Raw genomic sequence first — 22,586 nt, 5'->3', positions numbered from 1 at the left:
TAAATGGAATATAGTATGTACTCTTCTGTCTGGTGCTGCTTTTTCTTAACACAGTGTTTGGTATGTCCATCCGTCTTACTATATTCGTTTTCCTGTTGATGGACATACAGGTTTCCAGTTTGTGGCTGTTGTGAATAGAGCTGTTATCATTCTTGTACATGTCTTTGGGTGGACATGTACATGCATAGAAGTTGAATTGCTGGGTCGGTTAGCAGGTACTGCCAAATGAATTTTCAAAATGATTGAAACAGTATACAGTGTAGGAGAATTCTGTTTGTTCCAGCTCCTTACCAACACTTTGTAGTGTCAGACTTTTGCAGTTGAAGTCTTCAAAACCTTAAGGAATAGAACAAGTGCTGCTTGAACTCCTTAGATTGTGGTAAAGGAAGAAAAGCTTCCAAAATCTTGTTATGAAGTGAGCATAATATTGATACTTAAACAGATAAATGTAGCAGAAAATAAAACTACAGACCATTCTTATGAATATCAGTCTTGTCTATGGCTATACCACCCTGAGTGCACCCTATCTCGTTTGAATATCAGTCTTGATCCTAAATAAAATATTAACAAATAGAATTCAGCAGCACACTAAAAAAATTATAACTGCCACCAAGTATAATTTTTTTTCTAGGAAGGTTGTGTTAAATAGCTCTATATAAGTATGTGGTATACCAGCTGTATTTAAGTCTTTTCTGTTTCTCAAGACGTTAAAAGATAAGTATTGAACAAATATTTATTAATACACTACCATTGGCCCTGCTTATACCTGGCTGAAGCAGCCCCTAAGGACTGACAGGGCCTTTGGTTGCCTGAGGCCACCTGAGATTATAGGGGCCAGCAAGAGCAAGCGGGAATCCTCCACATCTTTTTCCATTAGAAGCCACAGGAGGGAGTTTCATTTAGACACATTTTAAAGAAATATTTCTGTCATAATGGCCTCTTGCAAAGCAGCTGAGTATATTTCAGTGACTTCTTAACGTTTATGCGCAAGACACAGAGCTACTCTGTTTAATATACAACATATAAGATGTGCCTGGGAATAAAAAGCAAGACTAATAATTCAAAAGAAAAATGAGCAGAGGTTACTAATAGTTTACAGGAAATAAAATACAGATTTTCCTTAGGAGTGTTTTCTCTTAATTTTTTTTTTTTTTTTGAGAGGGAAGTGGGAATGGACTGGGCATGCTCGTTGAGTGTGAGAGGATTTCCAGTTTTGATCCCTTGGTGAATATTAATTATAGGAGCAATAATCATTTTGTTAAGGAACCTGCTTTCTTTTCGTGGGAAGTGGTATTTCAAGACTACAGTTTGTTTGCTAGGGATGCTCTTTGCTGCTGGGTTGATTATTGTTTCTAAGCTTTTTAGTGAATGGGGCTAGGAAATACAAAGGTGTGTTTCTATGTATGTGTTTATTTTAAAGATACATTCTGAAGTAAAAATATTTCCAAGTACAGCATTTTTAACTTTACCTCTTATATCTTTAATCTCTGTCTCTTTCTTCCATATCTGAATCCTGATGTTTAGGGACACAAGGGAATGATAGAATAATAATATCACGTAATTACTCATTTGCATCATTTCACATGTATGCACATAACAGTCTTAGTTAACAAAACCAAGTATCACAATATGATTTCTGGAAAGTTGCCTTTTTTGCATATGTTATCCCATTTTTTGATAGTTGTACTATATCTACAGTGTCAGTACATTTGCCCATTATATACTCTTTTCTCTCTTTTATAACCCTTGTTGAGTCTCAGTTCTACAAGTATATGTTTACTGCTCACTGATACTGACATTTCTTTAGTCATTTTGGATATTGCTATGGGAGTGGCAGACCCCTTCTACTGGACTTCTTCTCTAGTAGATTCTTATTGCTGTTTTCTATATTGATAACACTTAGCAGTCTTTATACTAGAAATTTAGCTGGGTATAAAATCTTTGGTTCATGTTTTCTTTCCTAGAGTCTTAAATATGTTACTTTTTTTCCCCCTGGCATAAAATGTTGCTGTTAAAGTGATGACAATTTGATTTTATTTTCCTTATAAAATATCTGCAGATGCTCAAAAAGTATTTTCATTTACTGTTAACTAAATTATATCTTGGTGGTGGTCATTCTGGGTCGATTTTTCAAATGTATGTGATATGACCTTTCAAAATATAGTTTTATGTTTAAATGAAGTTCAGGAAAGTTTTCTTGAATTAAATGATTTTTAATATTCTGTTCCCTTGCTTTGATTTTCTTTGTTATATGTATGTTGGTTTTTTTGTGTATGTTTTCTTAAACATTTTTTTTGTCCTTTTTGATTTTTTTGTTTTTTTTCATTTTCACTTTCTATTTCTCTTGTCATTAAAAAGTTTTATTTACTCTTATGTTCCATTTAATGTAGTTTTTATTTCTGAACTGATTTTTGTCTTTCATTTTCAATTATTCTGTCATCTGATTTCTGAATTTTTCCAATTCTGATTGATGTTAGTCTGTATATAAAGTGTTTTTTAGCTTGTTTTGAAATACTAATTTACAGCTATCAACTTTTTGGGAGGCATGTTTTCTTATGTGCTTTTCTAAAGGGATTTTTTTTTTTCTCTTTAAACATACCAACTTAGTGTGGGACTAGGCTTTGATCCATTTTTGTTGCTGAGTTTCATATGCAGCCAGTTTTCGCTCATATGCAATTAGTTTTAGATAGTCTGGTTCAGGGCAAGTTGTATGTCATTCTCTAGATCCCACTCTTCATTTGTTTTTGTGTAGTATTCCGAAATACTGAGGCTAACTTATAGATCCACTTTCATTTGAACTTTCTTTTTCCTTTCTTTGTGTTATCCTTGTGATATTCACTTTGGCTTCATCCCTAGCAGTTTCTCCTCAGCCTGAGGCTTTGACCTAGAAGGGGCTTTGGCTGGTTAGTTTTGAGAGTTGTAGAGGCAACAGGCTTCAGCCTCTTGAGACCTCACCAAGGACCCCTTGCACTTCCTGGCTGTGGGAGTGGCAGAGCCCTTCTTGTTTCAGTTGCTTTTCTCACAGTGTTTTGTGTGCTTCTAAGAAGTAGCTCCTGATAATTTTTGGATTCTAAGATTTATCAGAGGCACCACACTTACTTCTGCTTCCTTCTTTACAGTTGCTGATACCACACAGATCTTATTGCTGTTTGTCATGGTCTGTCTTCACCTGCTCAAATTTTGGGATTTGTAGCGATAAAGGGATACTGTCCCTCCATTTGGTTGGAGAGGTTATCCATAGGTTTTGAGTTTTGCTATCCAGTTGTCCTGTCCAGTTTTATGGGGGAATTCAGGGAGATGAAACAGCTGTGCTGCTGCCTCCACCATGTCCAGCGTTAGCCTTCAGGAGCTGTGATTTAGAAGCATATTGAAGAGACTGACAGCGATGACGCTGTTCTGTGGGACTATTTTTAGGAAAGAAAGTCATTCCAAGCCTTAATTAATTATTACAATTAGTTTCAATTAGTTGGCCACAGAAATAAAACTAAAAATAAAAGCAAACAGCTTTATTTGGAGGAAAATCATTTTATTGATCACAATTTACATTGAATAGATGCTGAGCCAGAATATTTCATTTAAAATATGATATTTTTGTCACTTCTGGAAAGGAATTTCAGAAAAACACAAAAGATTGTCCAGTCACTATTTTGAGATATATAAAGATAAAAAGATGTTGTCCACTCATTTTAAACTATTTTGATTACTATAAAGAACCAGTCAAATAAGAGATTACTCTGATGATTTGATAAAGTTGGTTAAAATTCAGAAGGGCATCTGTTTTAATATTTGGAAGTACTGTGTGTTTTAGTTGTTTCTTTTATTTGGTTTACTACCGTAGGTGTAAAAGTAACCTTTCTTGGTGTTTTGAGTCTAGGCTAGCTTGGTTGGCACTGAAATTCCATTTTGCAAGATTTTTCCATGACTAAAAACACATTAATTAAGAGAACTAATTGATATGAAGAAATAACAGACACTTTTATTTATTTTGAAGATGTTTTTGTTAACTTAGAGAAGATTTAGACAGCGAAGATGCATTAGTATTCTATAGGAAAAAATTCATTTTTAAAGTCCCCAGTAAATTAATAAGGAACATTTGCAGATAAGGAGTTTGTGTATTTGGAGTGATAGTGGGTGAGTTGCTGAAAAATTCCAACCGAATGTAGTGTGTATGTATGTAGCATATCTAGGCTCAAAACTGAGCTACAGACTTCTTTCATCTGAATAGCCATTTCAAGTGTTGCATACTGTCTTAATGATTCTTATTAACCTTCTTTCTTTTCTATATCTCCAGTATGTCTTTAGGGAACTGTGGAACCTAACAAATACTTATTTTAAATCTTTTTTGATCAATATTTATAGAACCAAGAGTTTGAAATCACACAACACACACATGTTCACATGCATACTAGTACAAATTGAGTTCCTTCAGTCAACGAAGTGAGTTACACCTGAGGGCACTTGAAGCCCAGTGTGAAGTGACTTGATCAAGATTATCCAACCAGCTGGTGTCATACCTGCAATCCAGGTCTTTTGATTCCAGTCAGTGCTCTTTTCACAATAAAACACTGCTTTCTCTGAATGTTATGATAAACTTGTGTGTCAGTGAGAAAAATGAATCAAGATTCATCTCCTAAAGGATAGTTAATGAGAAAGGAAGCTTAGGAATTCTGGGTGTCACCAGCCTTGCCCAGATGACTAAGCCACAGTTTCTCCTGTCACTCTTGAAAGTTGTGCTCCTTCCATACAGTGACTTCCATAATTGCGAAGCATGTTAGTGAGGTCTTGGAGCCAGGTAGTCACCGGTGCAATTTTCTGTTGTTCCACCACTTACCAGCTTGCTGAGCCTTAATTTCCTCGAAATGGAGATGATAATGTAATCTTCACAGAGTCATGAGGATGGGTGGGAACCTGCGTAAAGCATTTACTAGCATGTCCCAGGAACCTTTGCCCTTTCCCCTTGTGCTCAGTTGCCTTATGTTTTCAATCTCTGCCCTGTGTTCTATCATATCGGTATTGACCTTAATAAACTCTTCATTTTGTTCCTATAAAATGTGCATTCTGATTGGATGCACCTTTCCCTCTCAGCTTCATAGAGCAATTCTTTGTCGTTAAATAGCATTTTTAGTTGTAGTTGATCATTATGCTATTGGACTTAAACCTAAGTATTTCCTTGAAAATAATTGCATATATGATTTTATTGTTTCTTCTCCAAAGTTGAGATAATCAAGTAGGATTTGAGCCATTATAAGTCAGAATTAACAGATATCCTTTAAGTTTTGGAGTAAGTAGGAATTTGAACAGCATCTCCATACAGAAGTTTTCCTTAGGGAAAAATGTTTTGAACACTTCTAAGATTATAATTCTGACTGTTTCGTTGTTTTATGTTATAGTGAAAATGCCTCGTGTAAAAGCAGCTCAAGCTGGAAGACAGAGCTCTGCAAAGAGACATCTTGCAGAACAATTTGCAGTTGGGGAGATAATAACTGACATGGCAAAAAAGGAATGGAAAGTAGGATTACCCATTGGCCAAGGAGGCTTTGGCTGTATATATCTTGGTAAGTGTGTGACTGCTTTTAATGATCAATCCAAAGATTTATATGCTTTCTTATGAAAACGGTTTCTCAATTATGAGCTATTATAGGATGTTCCTAATAATCTGCAGTCAATAGTTTCTGATTAAGCAAAAATGCATCTCTGACGTAGGAGTGGAAATTGTTAATGCAGTCACAACAGAAAAGGAGGATAAAATAGCTGTAATACTGTCATTAGTGAACACTAGGACTTTAGATTTTTAAGATACTTTATAGAATCTTAATCTCTTTTGAGACCCAAAGAAACCCATGTACGTATCTTTCCCCTCCCACCTCCACCTATGTGGGATTTATTCCCTCCGTGTTTGATTTGGAGGTTTGCAAATCTTTTATGAGTGTGAGTTTCTTTTTTCTTTCTGTGCAACCGTCTTAGCCATCATACTGGAACTAGGAGAATTACCTAGAAACTGCATATTAGGCCTGATTAAATGTGTAGATAACTAGCATACTTACTCTGAAATTTTTGGGGACCCAATGTGGAATCCTGAAATTCTGTTAGGTTAACTAAATCATGGACTTAAAAAATATTTTGCCTGACTGCTTCTAAAGCCGTCTGCTTCACCAATACATATTAGTAGTGATACAGTGCAATTCATATTTGCTTCTGATTTTTCTAACTTTTCCATTCCGTGTTCTCTACTTATAATCTCAGATTAATTAATTAATTTCTGCCATGGAGGTTTATAAAATTTTATTTTTAGCAATATCTTACTCAGTATACTAATAATACGACATAGATTAGTGTCACCTGGGAGCTTGTTAGACCTGCAGATTTTTGAGCCTTACCTCAGACTATACGAATGAGAAACTGTAGGGAGAGGGCCCAGCAGTGTTTATTCAAGGTGATTCTGATGCATGCTAAAGTTTGAGAACCACTGGTAGGTAAAAGATCACTGGTCTTACTCAAGAGGAGTCCCACTTCACCTGCTCCAGGAGCAGTGGGCTGCCCTTGGTCAGTTGCAGTTTCTGGAGCTATCTTTATGAAACATAGCTTGAAATCTAGTGCTTTATCATATTTTATGCATGTGATTCCTGTCGGCCAGTAGTACTCTTTTTGTGAAATATATGTTGATTCTCTGGTTTTGTTTAGAGCCAAACCCGTTCCAGTGAACTAGGCTGTATCTCTGATTTATGGCAAAAATCCTTGTAAACCATCAAAGAGTAGTGGCTATATTAGCCAGGTATATATTTTTGATCTTGTGATTGAGGAGAGATGGTAGATTAGATAAGCTGTCTTTACTACAGGATATGTGGACTTATGCCATCCTGTATTAATAGAAACCTGTCTCTGAAAAAACAGGTTCTTTGTTTTACATTAGTTTACTTTTGTAACCTTTTGCAAAGTTAAAACTTGCCTTGCGTGTGTCTCATCTGTTTTATCTGTATTTATCATCGAAAGGTGCCATCTAATAGTATTTTTAATAGGCAATGATTTGACCTCTGTAATAAAACTTTACTTTTATAAGGTTGGGATGACTAATCTGTAAAAGGAGGGACTTGCTTGAGTATTGTCCCCTCCGGTCTCTCTCTCTGTGATACACTGAAATAGCCAGATTCAAGATCATTAGCAGTTTGTTAATGAATTAAAAAGATTGCTTTTGAATTTTCTTTGCATTTTCTTTTCTGTAGCATTTGATACTGTTTATCTTTGTTTCTCATAACAATTGCTTCCATTATCTTTTATGATAGCATACCTTTCCCTTAGTTTTCTTTCTGCTTTTTTGGCTGTGCTTGGTCATCTTTATAGGCACTTCTGTGTGCCCCAGCTTTTCTTCTTAGGTTCACTTTTTATTCTATATATTCTTTCTGAGTGATATCAGGCTTCTCTTACTGTCTCTTTACCATTGATTTCCCTATCTTTTATCTGTAGCCTAGGACTGGATTTCCTGAGTCCAGGCCCGCAGCCACTGGCCTGTAAGGGATCTCTACTTAGATGTTCCACAGGCATTTCTAAAACTTGTATCATCATCTTTTATCTCCTGATCCTGTCATGAGGATTGTCTCAATGAATGACAGCCTTGAAGCCAGAAACTGGGCAGGCATTCTTGAGCATTCCTTCACTAATATCCTAGTTCCTTTTCTAGTCCTATTGCTTTACCTGGGTGACTTCTCAGATCCATTCATTTCTCTCCGTCTTTGCAGCCACTGTCCTGGTCAGGTCATTATCATGTCTTATCTGGACTCTGACTGTAGCGCTGAATCTTCTCAGTCCCAGTCTTGCCGCCTTGCACGCCATTGTTTTCAGTATGGTTTTTATGACCAAGTATACTGATCAGATAATATGATCATCCTGTTTAAACCTAAACCTCTCTGATGGCTCCCCAGTGCCCTTCAAATAAGGTGCCAGACTTTTAAAGAGTGGCATACGAGACCCTTCTTATACAACATTTATCTTCATCCCTTTTATCTCCTCAAAGTCTGTGCTTCAGCTGTCTTGCTGCCCTTTGGCTCTTGATCTTTGTATATGATGCTTTAAAATTTTTTTAATATATTTTATTTTACATTGTTTTTGTACGAAGCCTTTGAAAAATTTTTAGTAGCTTTACTGAGGTATAATCCATATACTTAGACTATTGGTATAGCCTCTTAATTGATCTGCCTGCTTCTGCCCCTTGCCCCTATACTCCCTTCTCCACAAAGCAGCCCAAAGAAGTCTTTATTACCACAGTCTGATTTTGCTAATCCTCTTCCAGTGGCTCCCCATCTCATTCATAGTGACAGCCAAAACCTTTATGTTACCTGTTAAGCCCATTGTGTTTGTTCCCTGCTGCTTTCTGATCTGTCTCTCCTCTTCCGCCTCACTTAGCTTCCCCCAGCTACTTTTGCCTCCTTGTTTTCCAGACATGTCAAGCACACTCCTACATCAGGGTCTTCTTTTTTTTTTTTTGAGATGGAGTCTCGCTCTGTTTCCCACACTGGAGTGCAGTGGCATGATCTTGGCTCACTGCTACTTCTGCCTTTCAGGTTCAAGTGATTCTCCCACCTCAGCCTCCCGAGTAGCTGGGACTACAGGTGCGTGCCACCACCATGCCCGGCTAATTTTTGTATTTTTAGTAGAGACGGGGTTTCACCATGTTGGCCAGGCTGGTCTCGGAACTCCTGACCTCAGGTGATCCACCTGCCTTGGCCTCCCAAAGTGCTGGGATTACAAGTGTGAGCCACTGTGCTCGGCCCACATCAGGGTCTTGGTGCTGTTCTCCCTGGAGTGCTCTTCACTCAGATACATACATGGCTGATTCCCTCCCTGCTCTCAGGCCACTGCTCAAGTAACACCTTGTCAGTAAGGTTTAGATCCCTCTTACCATGTGGCCACACTGCTTACCATTCTTTCCTGCTTAATTTGTCCTGTGTAGCACTTCACACTGTCAAATGTACTTCATATTTTATTCTTGGTCTGCATCTTACCACTGAAATGGTGGCTTTGTAAGAGTAAGGATTTTTTCCTGTTCATTGCTAAATCTCTATTTCCTAGAAACGGACATTTAGTATGTACTTGGTAAATATTTGTTTAATGAATATGGGCAACCTTATATTTCTAACTTAGTATTCTGGGGCAGCTGTACTTCTTTATTTGCATGAAATGAAATGATAGCCACATTAAAATTATTCTGATGGCAGTTGAAAGTTCTAGTGCCAACATCCTGAACTATTGGTCCTGATGAGTTTTTCCTAAACTAGTGCTTTTTAGAACTTTAGCCTCCTCATTTCTTACTCTTCAGAGAATTTCATAGTTTATTAAATTTAAGAAATGTATTACTTATCCTCTGGGGAATTCACAATATCCATTAGCATATCAAAGGCCATTAGTACTTTTGAATTAAAGAAACCTTTTAACTTATTTAACTCAGTTTCCCATATGTAATTGATAATCATATAGAAGAAACCAGAAATTGTAAGATGCATTCTAAATTCAGATATGTTAAAACATGAATAAAAGTCTTAAAATTTATGAAATGTACTGTTATGATATCCTGAAACACATACTTGGGAACTGAAGTGTGTTCTATCAAGGGGTTACAGATACACAAACCTAAATATTAATATATTTATAATATTACTTGTTCTGATATTAAATATTTTACTTTTTTAAACAGCTGATATGAATTCTTCAGAGTCAGTTGGCAGTGATGCACCTTGTGTTGTAAAAGTGGTAAGAAATATTTTAGCTAATTTGTTTCTTTTCTGTTGATTTGGTGTAGTATTTTGTAAAATGCCTTTTTTGATTAACTAGAATTAAACTGTAAGATACTACATTTTTAATAACTTAAAAAATATTTAATAAGACACAAAAGTAGCTTTATAGTTTTAAATCACTTGAGTGTGAAAAGTTCCTCTCATGAAATAAAATGGCACTGGTATTCGGGGGTAAATGAATGAAAGCATAGAGGCATGCAGATGTGGAATAAAAATACTCAGCTCATTTAAGAAATTTCAGCTACTTTTATGGATGCTTTTTATATTTATATCCTATAAGACTATACTAATTTAATATAATTTTATTGTATTTTATTTTGCATTTGCTTCTGGACTTGGTCAGTTTTTTCTGTTTATTCCCAATTTTCTTTTCTTCTATTTTAGTAAATTAAATTATTTATTTTATTGTGATTGTTGGGCCTTTTTGCTATAATAATGTTGAAATTAGTTTGTAATGAGTAAAGATTGGCGACATCCTATCTGACATAAGCGTACTTCTAATAGCCAGATCCATTTATATGTTGGCGAACTAGAAGACATTTTAACTACTGTTTTTAAAGTCAATTATGTACCTTTTTGCTTACCAACATTTGTTACTCCCCTTCTTCAAAGTTATTTGGTACATGTGAAGAGTATGTTTTGGTTAAATAGAAGAACCAACAGGATGTATTATCTGGGCAAATTAACATGTAACTCTTCCCTTACTTTTTCTGCTATGGGATACATGTATTAGGGTTCTCTAGAGGGACAGAACTAATGGGATAGATGTACATATGAAGGGGATGCCCCCATGATTTAATTACCTCCCACCAGGTCCCACCGACAACGCATGGGGATTATCGGAGCTACAATCCAAGATGAGATTTGGGTGGGGACACAGCCAAACCATATCAACCAGAATTCAGGAATTAGAATTACTCTGAATGTTTTCATTTTGTTTCATTTTACTCTCTTTTATATTTTATCTCTTAGGAGTTAGGAGTCAGCTTTTTTGGACCTTTTTAGTGATTTTTAAACTTTTTTAAAAAATTGAGGCATAATTTTTACAGGGAAATACATAGATAGAAAATGAACAGTTTGAAGACTTTTGACAAGCACATACACCTGTGTAATCCTCACCTCTTAAAATGTAGAACATTTCCGTCATACTAAAAAGATTCCTTATGTTCTTACTCAGTCAAAACCCTCCTCCCTTGCACCCTTGGAGGCAACCACTTGAGTTTTTTGTTGTTGTTGCCTTGAATGAGTTATTCCTGTTCCAGAAGGTTATGTAAATGGTATTAAACAGTATATATTGTTTTGTAACTTCTTATGCTCAGCATAATGTTTTAATGGTTCATCCATATTGTTGGTGTATCAATCTTTGTTTCATTTTATTGCTCTCTTGATAGACATTGGGGTTGTTTCCAGTTTTTGGTATTATGAATAAAGCGTCTAAACATTCTTGTACAAGTGTTTTTATGGACACAGGTTTTTATTTTTCTTGGATAAATACTTAGAGTTGCTGGTTTATAGGGAAGATGTCTATTTAAACTTACAAGCAAGTACTAGGCAGATTTCCAAAATGGTTGTGCCCCTTTGCACATTGGCCAATAATATATGACAGTTCTGTTTGTGTCCTCTTCAACATTTGGCATTGTCAGGTGTGTGTATTTGTTTTTTAGCCATTACAGTTAGTATGTAGATGTGACTTACAGTTTCAGTTTGCACGTACTTGATGCCTAATGATTTTGGGCAGTTTTTTGTTGTGCTTATTGGCCATTCATGTATTTTCCTTTGTGGAGTGCCTCTTCCGTCTTTTTGCCCCTTTCCTCTTATTTTTATCTTTAAAAATAACTGGGTTGTTTTGCTTTTTATAATTGAGTAGTAAGAGAGTTTTTTTCTGGGTGCAAGTCCTTTTTCAGATACGCGATTTAAACATTTTCTACTAGTTTATAGTTTGCCTATTCATTTTTTGAATGCTTTTTCTACATTTGAGATGAATCACAGGATTTTTCTCCTTTACTCTGTTAATGTGGCAATTACATTGATTGAGTGTTGACTGAACTTTGTATTCTTAACATACACCCCACTTAGTCATGGTGTATTATAGTTTTTACATAATGCTAGAATTGATTTGTGAATACTTTGTTAAGGATTATTGTGTCTTTGTTCATGAAGAATATTGGTCTTTCGTTTTTTTCCCCACTGTTTCTCAATTTAAAATTTCCAGTCTCATTGTTGATTTTGGTAGCAGAGTTCTGTACCTGGCACTCTGTTTGGTCTTCCCCCTTTGCCCTGTAGGCTTAAGTCTCCTCCGTTTTACTCCTAGGATCTCTAGGGGAAAAAAGCCAGGGCTGCCACGGACTCACTTTGTTTTCTGTCTCTTAGGGATCACAGTCCTCCTGTCCTGCCCATTGTCTAATTTCTGAAAATAGAAATTTTCTTTTTTTAAGTCCGTTTTTGTCTTTGTTTGCAGTGGGAGGGCTAACTGGGTCCCAGCTATTCCCTCGTGCAGGGAAGCAGAAGCACAGCGATGCCTTTCAAGTTGTGTCAGTGCTTTATTTCTCCTGCCTCTTTTCATGATGGCCTTTCATTGTGGATTTTTCTTCTTTTTCATTTATGGAATAACATTCTTTTTGGAATATTCAGCCTGTTGCTGAATCAGAGGAACTGAAGTTCTTACTATTAAATTGGGTCATTTATATTTAATTGCAGAGTATTATGTGATTTGTTTTTGATAATACAAATTAAAATATTAAAATCTATGGGTAAGATGAGTTTCTTCTTAGGCTCATTAAGAGTTCTGTTGTGAGAAGAAAGCAAGTCTCCTTCTGACGTCTTATAACGTTGAAGTTCAAATGATGTGGTTACCTCTGACCCCTTGTAGTTAGTTGGCATAGCCGTTTCTGTGTCTTGGAAGGAAAATGTGCCAGTGTCATATCTTATAGGTGGAACGGTGTATACTCATGTCTTTTTTAATTCTGTGTAACTTGAACTTTTTTTTTTTTTTTTTTTTTGAGACAGGGTCTCGTCCTGTTGCCTGGGCTGGAGTGCATTGGTGCAATTATAGCTCATTGCAGCCTTGATCTCCTGGGTTCAAGTGATCCTCTCACCTCAGCCTCTCTAGTAGCTGGGACTACAGGCATGCACCACCATGCCCGGCTAATTTTTTTGATTTTTTAGTAGAGATGAGGTCTTGCTTTGTTGCCCAGGCTGGTGTCAAACTCTTAAGCTCAAGTGATCATTCCCTCTCAGCCTCCTAAAGTGCTGGGGTTACAGGCATAAGCCATGGCACATGGCCTCGGAACTTAAGTTGTATTTTATCTTAGAATGATGTGCTTCCTTATTGCAATTAGAAATATTTCTGTTGTTCTTCTTTGTTGTGAGTAATTAGAAGTATTTCTGTTCTTAGTCAATGTAACTTTACTTTTACTGCCTTTTTAACTACATGGTTAAGAAAAAACATGGCCAGGAACAGTATTTTCTATATGCTTAAGGTAATGAGTTATATTTTTAAGTTTAAGACCAAGTACCTAGTTCAGGACTGTGTATCTCCTGTCTCCTAATTTAGTTCTGTTTCCATTATCCTTTATTACTTCTTCTCTTTGTAATTAGGACAGTGATACTCAGTTGATTTCTCTTTTGCATTTAATATTTTAGTAACTTTTTGGATGTTACAGTTATCCTAGAAGAATGTCATAAACAAAACAATACTACTGACCAGGCGCGGTGGCTCACGGTTGTAATCCCAACACTTTGAGAGGCTGAGGCAGGTGGATCACATGAGGTCAGGAGTTCAAGACCAGCCTGGCCAACATGGTGAAACCCCTAGCCAGGTGTGGTGGTGTCTGCCTGTAATCCCAGCTACTCGGGAGGCTGAGGCAGGAGAATCACTTGAAACTGCGAGGCAGAGGTTGCAGTGAGCTGAGATGGTGCCATTGCACTCCAGCTAGGGCCACAGAGTGAGACTATCTCAAAAAAATAAATAAATAAAAATAAAAAATAAAACAAAACAATAATATTACTGACTTTCTCCTTCCCTTTGAAGGAGAAATTTGTAACTTCTGTTTGCTTCTTTTCCCCTAGCACTTTCTCCTGAATAAACACCTACAGCACTCATTGTATTAACATTTATTTTAGTTTCATTCTTCTTATGCCACTAGTTGTTTTTAGTTTTTTTAAATGTGTTTATTCTGTCTCTCTAACTGAATTTTAAGTTATCTGATAAGGACCTTGTCAATAAAGTTTGTTTTCCCTATTCAGTCTTTAGATGCTTATTTTATTTATTATTCTTTTGAATACTTTTTAGCCATTAATTGTCCGTTGCCTTTATACTACTCTTTTCATTTACTCTCAACTTCCTGATGTCATTCACTTTCCTGTCATTCACTCTCTGTACCATAGAGAGCAGGCCCACTCATAATTTGCCTTCTCACAACTTTATAATATTAATAGTTGAAATGTTTCATCAAATAACATGTAAAATGAGTATCAGTTCTTTCTGGTATTAAAATCAGAACTGTTTATGAACATTTCATTTAAAACATTATGGGCTATTAAAGATCATGTTTTCAAAGAATATGTACTATTTTGGGAAGTTTTATAATTTCTAAACAAGCAGGATACAAAGTTCTATATATAGTATGAAGGTTGTCTTATAAAATGGCTGTTTATGAAGAAAATACATCAAAATGTTTCCATATTTTCTAAAATGAGCATTATTTTATCATTAGAGAAAAAACTTGCAAATGTTACGAAATAAAGGCAAATTGATTTTCTAATATGAAATTTTACTTAATAATGTAATAGCATATCAAACAGTAGTTCTCAATCCTGGTTGTAGAGTATAATCAGAATCTGGGTGTAGGGCCTGGTTATTGGTATTTTTAGTAAAGCTTCCCAGGTGATTCTTTTGTGCATCAAGATTGAGAGCCACTGGTAGAATCTGGCACACAGAGCACCTTAATTATTTTAAATGGAATCATGTAGCTGGCACATTTTTATCCTTGTTTTCAGTAGGGGTTTGCAGGTACCCTGTGCTGCTGGTAAGGGTTTCTAACTTAATGTGGATGCTTTGTCAAAAAATTGATTATTGCTGATAATACATGTCTTATGAAAGAGCTCCAGATAGTTAACCCACAAATTTCTTATTTGGCATTGGAGTGAAGTTAAGACATACCCATTCAAGGTAGATGTTAGGCACATATTAAAAATGTTCTCACATGTACCAAATGATGGTCTCTGGTTTTGTTTGGGGCCTTAATCCTTGACCTACAGGACAGACACTATATTTTATTTCTGAAAGTAACTGTGCAAAGAGAAATGTTGGATAATGCAACATTGTGTTTTCTTGCTGCCAGGCTTAATACGAAATTAATAGTTCTTTGAATTGCACTTACTCTTAGTCATGTCAGTAGCAGAACTAGAGGCAGAGGTCAGGCATTTGGATGGTATCCTAACAGGTCATTGTACTGTGGTCCTTTTCAGATGTGAACTGATACGAATCTGTATTTCACAGTTCCTTGGAAAGAAGTTTGCAGACTGATGTTTGATTTTCCTCACTGATGTTATGAGAAGTGACCTGAATTTTTAATTCATATATCGTAATTTTTTGGTAGGAAGGAGAAATTTCGTACAGCTTCATTTTTAAATGGCAGCCAGTTGCTTTTAGCTGGTGCCATTGAAATATATCACATTTTAATTTTTTTTCTGTTGTCATCTTCATTTTGACACTTAGAAGTCTTAAAGAAACGTTTAGTGATATTCTAGTTAAAATGTCAGTCCCAATTTCTTTTCTAAATCTTGGCTATTATAGAGTTGGCAAAGTATTTTAGATTTGAAATATGTTAATAAAATTTTAGTTATGAGTTAAGGTATTTTCTTCAACAGGAATAGCTAGCTTTGGCTAGAGTGCAATGCCAAGGAAGTAGCTCCTTTATTTTGTGATAATGGAAGTTTATTGGATTACAAGAAGTATGAAATGAGCTCAGAGAGCCTTCCTTGTAGCGGGCTTTCATTATAATAGCCTGATTTATGTGGTTGATTCTCATTATTATAAGTTTAATAAATTATTGCCTGAAGGAAAACTTGAAAGTTAAAGTTGATATGATATAGGTTGAAACTGAATAAATCAGAATTTTATACTGATTTGTCTTAGGAAAACCTCTTTCAAACCTGAATTATATAAATGAGCTATTCCAAAGGTAGGCTTTGGAGAGGAACTTACCAGAATTTCTCCTTTTGAATTTCTTTTTCTTACACTGATTCTGTGATTCCTACCGAAGACCTATTCTTAGCCATTGGCTGGAAACATTGCAAGTGTCTCTTGCAAATGCTTGCAAGTGTCAAGCTATTATTGCTGCTAGGAAAGGAGCCATAGGTTATAGAGAAACTTGGGTACTGAGTCCATAAGTTAAGGAATCAGCACTCATACTGATGAGTATGTTGGTTAGTTCCTACTTCTTAAGGAGTTGATGCATGCCAAGCCATGATACTACTGCCTTCCAAGGTTAGGGTGAAAAGTATGCTTACCTGTAACAAATAAGGCAAGCTTATTTTCAGGTTGTGATCCAAGTGTTAACGTGTGTTGCCCATTTATTGTTAAATGCTCATTCATAACTGCGTGACTCTGCAGATTGGCTGATCCATTTTTCTGTAAGTACTTTGTTTTTATTTTTGAGACAGAATTCTTGCTTTGTTGCCCAGGGTGGAGAGCAGTGGCACGATCTCAGCTTACTGCAACCTCTGCCTCCTGGGTTCAAGTGATTCTCCTCCCTCAGCCTCCTAAGTAGCTGGGATTACAGGTACTCGCCACCATGCCCAGATAATTTTTGTATTTTTAGTAGAGATGGGGTTTCACCATGTTGGCCAGGCTGGTCTTGAACTCCTGACCTCAAGTGATTCACCCGTCTTGGCCTCCCAAAGTGCTGGGATGACAGGACAGGCATGAGCCACCGTGCCCGGCCTTCCTCTAAATACTTTAATTGGGGATTCCTATTTTCTGAATTACAAGAAATCTGAGATAATTAGAGCAGAGAGTATGGAGTGGTTTTCTACAGTTGAGGGTATCTTGAATGAAGGAAAGGTGAACATATTTGAAGTGCTTGCAAAAGTCGTCTCTAGTAACCCAAAACTATAAGTTGTCTCTCATTTAAGGTAGTAGGCCTTATTACTCACTTCCCCCAATGCTCTATTTAACTTTGAACACCAGTTACACGAGATATTCTGCCCAAAATAATTTTTTTCATGCTTCCTAAAAAGAATAGCAACCCTAAAATTAGTTTAGAAATGTTAGCTTCCTCATTTGAAGTTTTCACTGCTTTAAAAACTTTTTTTGATTCCCAGTAAATAATGACCAACACAAAATACCAGACATTAAATAAATACTAATTTTAATCAGATGAAATTTACTATTTTAAAAAGTCCACAGAATTATAAGATCTTTTCCAATCTTACATATTTATTTAACAAGGCAAAACTGCTGACAGGCTGTTATTTCTTGTTTGTGCAAATAGGTTTTTGTGAATGTATGTCTCTTTAGTAATAATTTTAATTGTTAATATCTCTAAAAATATAAAATGAATGTAGTCCATAACATTGGTAGAAAACTATTGTTAATGAGCCCCATGTTCGGTTTGACAAACGTAGGAATCTGTGTCAGAAAGGAAGGATGCAGGTTAGTGGACAGTGCATGCTTGTTCAGGAGATGCAGAATATGGGCTCTTCTTTGTGGTGAGGTCTGTTTTTGCCAGTCCTGATAAAGTAGATATAAGCGTAATGAAAACAGGAAAGGAATGGGATTTTGGCATTAATTGGTTAAATTAGGTGTTGAAATTTTATTAAATCTGAGAAATATCTTGTAGCCCCTTGGTGATACAGTTAAGATGGTTGCTCATCTTTGCTTAAGGGAAAGCTTAATAAAGATGAAAATTAGTTTAAACATTTTTCTTAAACTTCTGCAGGCTGAGCTATGTATCTGATTTTGTATAATTTATCACTTATAGAAATGGAACTTGAGCAATATAAGAAATATAGACTAATATTTCTCTGAACATTTCTAAGGATTTTGACTTAATCTTAACACAGTTATAAACTTAAGTATCAAAATTGCATTGGACAGAAAAATAGATTTGTTGGTCTTTTTTGAAGGTTCATTGAAAATATCTCAGTAATGTTAACTACTGCTAGTACTAATTAACTCTTATATTTTAAGGAACCCAGTGACAATGGACCTCTTTTTACTGAATTAAAGTTCTACCAACGAGCTGCAAAACCAGAGCAAAGTAAGAAATACAGTACACATACGTTTACACTTTTAAAATGACCAGTTTTTTGTTTTAAGCCAAGACCTAGAGCATTATATCTTATTTTATGACTCTTTGTTATTTTTTTGCTTTATAAATTCCACTTACATGGGATTTGTTTGAAAGAATTCTGGTCTTTTAATGGATTTGTTGCATCAAGATTTTATCTATATAGATATATAGAATGAAGTTAATAATAAATGACCTATGATTTAGGAAATATTGTTAAACGCTGAGAATTATTGATGAAATAGAACAGGATATCAAGGTAGAGAGCCAGAACCTCTCCTAGTCACTTTGGTCCCTTCTGTCCTTCTTCCATGTCTCTTAGGTCTTGATATCCTGGTTGAGGACTTTTATATTGAGGAAGAAAAACCTTTTAGATTGGTATGAAAAATAGGTCTTCCTGTAGAAGCAAGTAAACATTACATAATTAGAGAGATAAACTGTAATTTCAGGATAGTCCACCCCCGTATTCTCAGATTCCACATCCTCAGACTCAACCAACCAGGGATAAAAAATATTCCAGAAAAAAAAAAAACTACAATAAACAATAACAATTCAATAATAAAAAATAATACAAATAAAAAACTAGTACAGTGTAACTATTGACATAGCATTTACATTGTATTACGTATTATAAGTCATCTAGAGATGAGATAAAGTATATAAGAGGATGTGTGGAGGTTATATGCAGATATTACACCATTTTATATGAGGGACTTGAGCATCTGGATTTTGGTGTCTTGAGGGGTGGGGGTTCCTGGAACCAAGTCCCTAGAACAAAGGAATGACTGTACTGTAGTTTTGATTAAAAAAAAAAAAAAAATGCTTTTTGTAGATTTTTCATTTTAAAGACAATTTTAAGGTCAGGATAACAATTTTGTAGGTTAATAAAAATGTTTTCATCGTAAAATGCTTTTCATTATTGATTATACTGTATTCTTCATTTTCTTTTTTATGAATACAGGTGAATTCTTATTGCATATATAAATACATTTGGCTCTTAATGATTTTTTAAAAAATTATCATTTATGTATAACAATTGAAATCATGAAGATCTGTTTTAATTTGTAGTTCAGAAATGGATTCGTACCCATAAGCTGAAGTACCTGGGTGTTCCTAAGTATTGGGGGTCTGGTCTACATGACAAAAATGGAAAAAGGTAAAAATATGTATGATTTGTCTTTCTCCTTCCCTTTTGCAACATTCACTATTTAGTTGGTTTAGTCAGTAATTATTTACTGATCACTTACAATATTACTAGGCCTCCCTCTGGACTATGTGGAGTGTATGTGACAGAGAGGAATAAGATGTTATCTCTGTCCTCTGCTTTCCATAGCAGCAGGCTATGATGCCCTATTAGAATAGGGGTGCCTCTCTAGTCAGGGGACTTCTGCAGAGCAATATCAACTGACTGGAACCCAACCGACAAGGAGGAACAAAGCCAAACACCCTGCCTTTTTTTCCTCCTTGCCCTTAGAAATAAACAAACAAAAACGCCTCTGTTCTTTATGCAAAAGTGAGCCCCTTCAGGATTCAATTTGGTATTTCATGTTGGATACATAATCTGCCCACACAAGATTAGGCACACCCTTTATGAGGGTTTTAGTCTAGCTGGTGAGTGAAAACAAACATGTCTGAAACAATTGGAGAACAATTAAGTGCTAAGTTGTATAATACTGACTTATGTGTCTTAGGAGTTCTGAGAATGGAGAGAATGAATTCTTTGGAATAGTTTATTTGGAGAAAACCGCTAATACTTTGGTTCATAAGCAGCACTTGATACATATTTGAATGAATGAATGAATGGAACTTCATGGAGTAAAGCTTTGGTAGCTGAGACTTGATGGGTAGATTTAGTTTGGAACTGGGGATATATTGCTTAGGATGATTTCAGCTGCAAGTAAAGGAAAACTTTGACTCAGGCAGTCATCAAGGGCCCAGGTTCCTTATCTTGCACCTTTGCCCTCCTCATCTTGGTTTTGTTCTCTGTTAGTTCTCCATTGTGTGGTCGCCAGGTGGCTGCTCCATTTCTAGGCTTCACATGCAGGCACAATACCCAAGGGCAGAAAATGGTATCTATCCTGTGTTGTGAGTTTCACTTTCCTGGCAAAGAAAGCTTTCCCAGGAGCCCTGTGGCAGACTTCCTCTCACGTTTTCTTGGTCAGAATTTTATCAATACTTAAACCATTGACTGGCAAGGACAAAGTGATCACAGTGATCCATGTGGAAAAGGATGGAATGCCGGAACCAAATTGGTGCTCCGTTAGAAAAGATTGAGAGGAGGGGTAGTAGTTGGGTAGGCAGCCAGTGTTGTTTACTTGGGATCCATGTCTGTCTTAGGGAGTGTGGGGATCCCTGAAGTCACTTTTAACATTTTATTTTATATGGTTTTGCTGGGATAGCAAAATATATTATAGTTTTTATAATATTTTCTGGAGAAATACTATAGAGCAAGGATTAGTTAAGAGCAAGGATTCTAGAGCTAGACTGCCTAGTTTTAAAACCTTGTTTTGCCCCTTAAAATGTGTGTGACTTTGGGCAATTTTTTGCTTTAATTTACTCATCTGTGAAATGGAGTAACAGCTACCCACTTAATGATGTTTGAGTATAAAGCTACGAGAGTATATGTAAAACATAGATGTTAGCTTTTGCTCTCAAAAGGGTCTTTAATTGCTTAAATGTTAAAACCTACTGGTTTAGAAAATCATTGAGGAGGCAGAATAGCATCTTAAGTGGGAGATTAATGTGAGCACAGGCAGGATAGACTTGTATTCTACTGTATGACCCAGTGGCCGTCTTCCTCGAGCAGAGGAAGAGGGCATGCGTGTAAGAGAGAAGGAAATAAACTTCCAGAAAGAGTCGGTGGCAGATAATGAAGACCCGTAGAGGAAAGAACAGTTTGGAACCAATGTATAGTAGGTAGTCAGAAGCTGTCACTTGTTCTTGAGCAAGGGATAAGGTGACATGGTGGTGAAAGTGGCATTTGGGAAATGGTTTACATGGTGAATTAAAGACTGTCTAAAGGGGAGTAAGACAAGAAAAATCCTTAGCAATGACTTGCTAGGAAGCAAATCTATTTGACTGTGTGCTCCAGTATACAATAGTTATATTCCTAAGGAACAGTACATATGAAAACTACATTTCATAGAGATGATTGGAAGAAAAGTGTGCCTGGGGCTAGAGCATTTTTAGATTTGGAATAACAGCCTTTTCCTCTTTCCATAATTTCAGTATAAACGTCTTAAAAAAAAAAACCAAAAATCCAAGTATGGTAGATTGCAGCAAAACCTAAACACCAAACAAATCTAGCACTAGATTGATTGTACCTGACTCCATCAGGTGTGGTCATGGGCTAGTTAACTTTCTGTCTCTCTCGTTTCCCTATCTGTGAGATGAGGATAATAGTACTTACTTTATGAATTACTGTGAAGATGAATTGAAAACATGTAAATTGTAAGGGGCACAGAGTAAGTGCTGAGGAAATGTTTCTTGCAGTCATCATCACTGTGATTATCATAATTGGTTTCATTTGTTTGTCTATGATTTTTGTTTGTCAGTGGTGGTATTTTGCTTGGGAATGATGGTCTTTTTAAAAGTAGCCCACACTGTCATATCACATTTTACCATATACATCCTTACCACCCATTTTATGATAAAGTTCAGAACCAATTAAACAGGGCTTTTGTTTGTGTGACTCCTGTGAGGTGACCAGGGACTAAGTGGGTCCAAGGTTGACTCTGTAAGCTGACTGACGAGGGCACTGCTGGAAAGAACTTCACTGGTGTAGATCAGAAGTGCTTTAGAGTGTGATGACAAATGAGAACACAGTCTAAGTCTTAACTCACCACTTACTAGTGATGATTTTACCTCCCAGCCCATTTCTTCTATAAAATGAGGTTGTAGAAATGTCTCCTTTAAAAAGATGGCATTAGTCATGTATCAGGCATTGATTTACTTTTTAGGTTGAAGCTCTTAAAAAGAATCATTATAGGTCTTAGAAAGTAAAGAAATAGAAAGTAGATTATTCTTCCAGCCCCCTCCCGTGCCAGACATGCTTAGTTTTCTTTGTAACTCATTTGAATTAATATGTATGTAGGGCTTAGAACAATGTTACCTGCTACCATTATTAAATTATTTACACTGATTTACATTTTTCTTTTACTTGTACATTTTATCCAAGTCTCCAGAAAAGTATACATCAAAGGTTTTACTTTAGAGGAGTTACTTAGAAATAGCTTTCATTTTACTACTCAATGGTAGAGCCATCTACCATTGAGTAGTAAAATGTGTTTGGCTTATTGTTCACAAAACCTTCATACAAAAGGTGCTTACTGAATACATGTTGAGTAAAGGATGCTAATAAGGGGTATCGCAGAAAGGAGTGTGCTGCCTTGGACATATAGTGGGGTTAGACAGAAGAATGTGGTAATGGTTTCTGTGAAATTTATGGAATCGTGTTTCAGTTGATGTTTATGATTTGGGTATGGTGACAAGATTAAGGGCTTAATAA

The 22,586-nt window shown here is 36.0% G+C and overlaps 1 protein-coding gene across 4 annotated transcripts in view; it reads left to right on the top strand.

Moving 5' to 3' along the window:
- Positions 1–22,586, top strand: part of VRK1 (VRK serine/threonine kinase 1) — a 176,606-nt gene that overhangs the window by 30,836 nt on the left and 123,184 nt on the right. For all 4 annotated transcript variants that reach the window (XM_032179728.2, XM_032179729.2, XM_058429574.1 and 1 more), the window contains exons 2-5: positions 5,391–5,555; positions 9,686–9,741; positions 17,980–18,049; positions 19,148–19,235. In XM_032179728.2, coding sequence (XP_032035619.2) covers positions 5,396–5,555; positions 9,686–9,741; positions 17,980–18,049; positions 19,148–19,235 — 374 coding nt within the window. In that variant the 5' untranslated portion in view covers positions 5,391–5,395. The remainder of the gene's footprint in view (positions 1–5,390; positions 5,556–9,685; positions 9,742–17,979; positions 18,050–19,147; positions 19,236–22,586) is intronic.

Source organism: Hylobates moloch, unplaced genomic scaffold, assembly GCF_009828535.3.
Source record: "Hylobates moloch isolate HMO894 unplaced genomic scaffold, HMol_V3 SCAFFOLD_16, whole genome shotgun sequence".
In the NCBI taxonomy this organism is placed as follows: domain Eukaryota; kingdom Metazoa; phylum Chordata; class Mammalia; order Primates; family Hylobatidae; genus Hylobates; species Hylobates moloch.
This window is presented reverse-complemented; position numbering and strand designations above follow the sequence as displayed.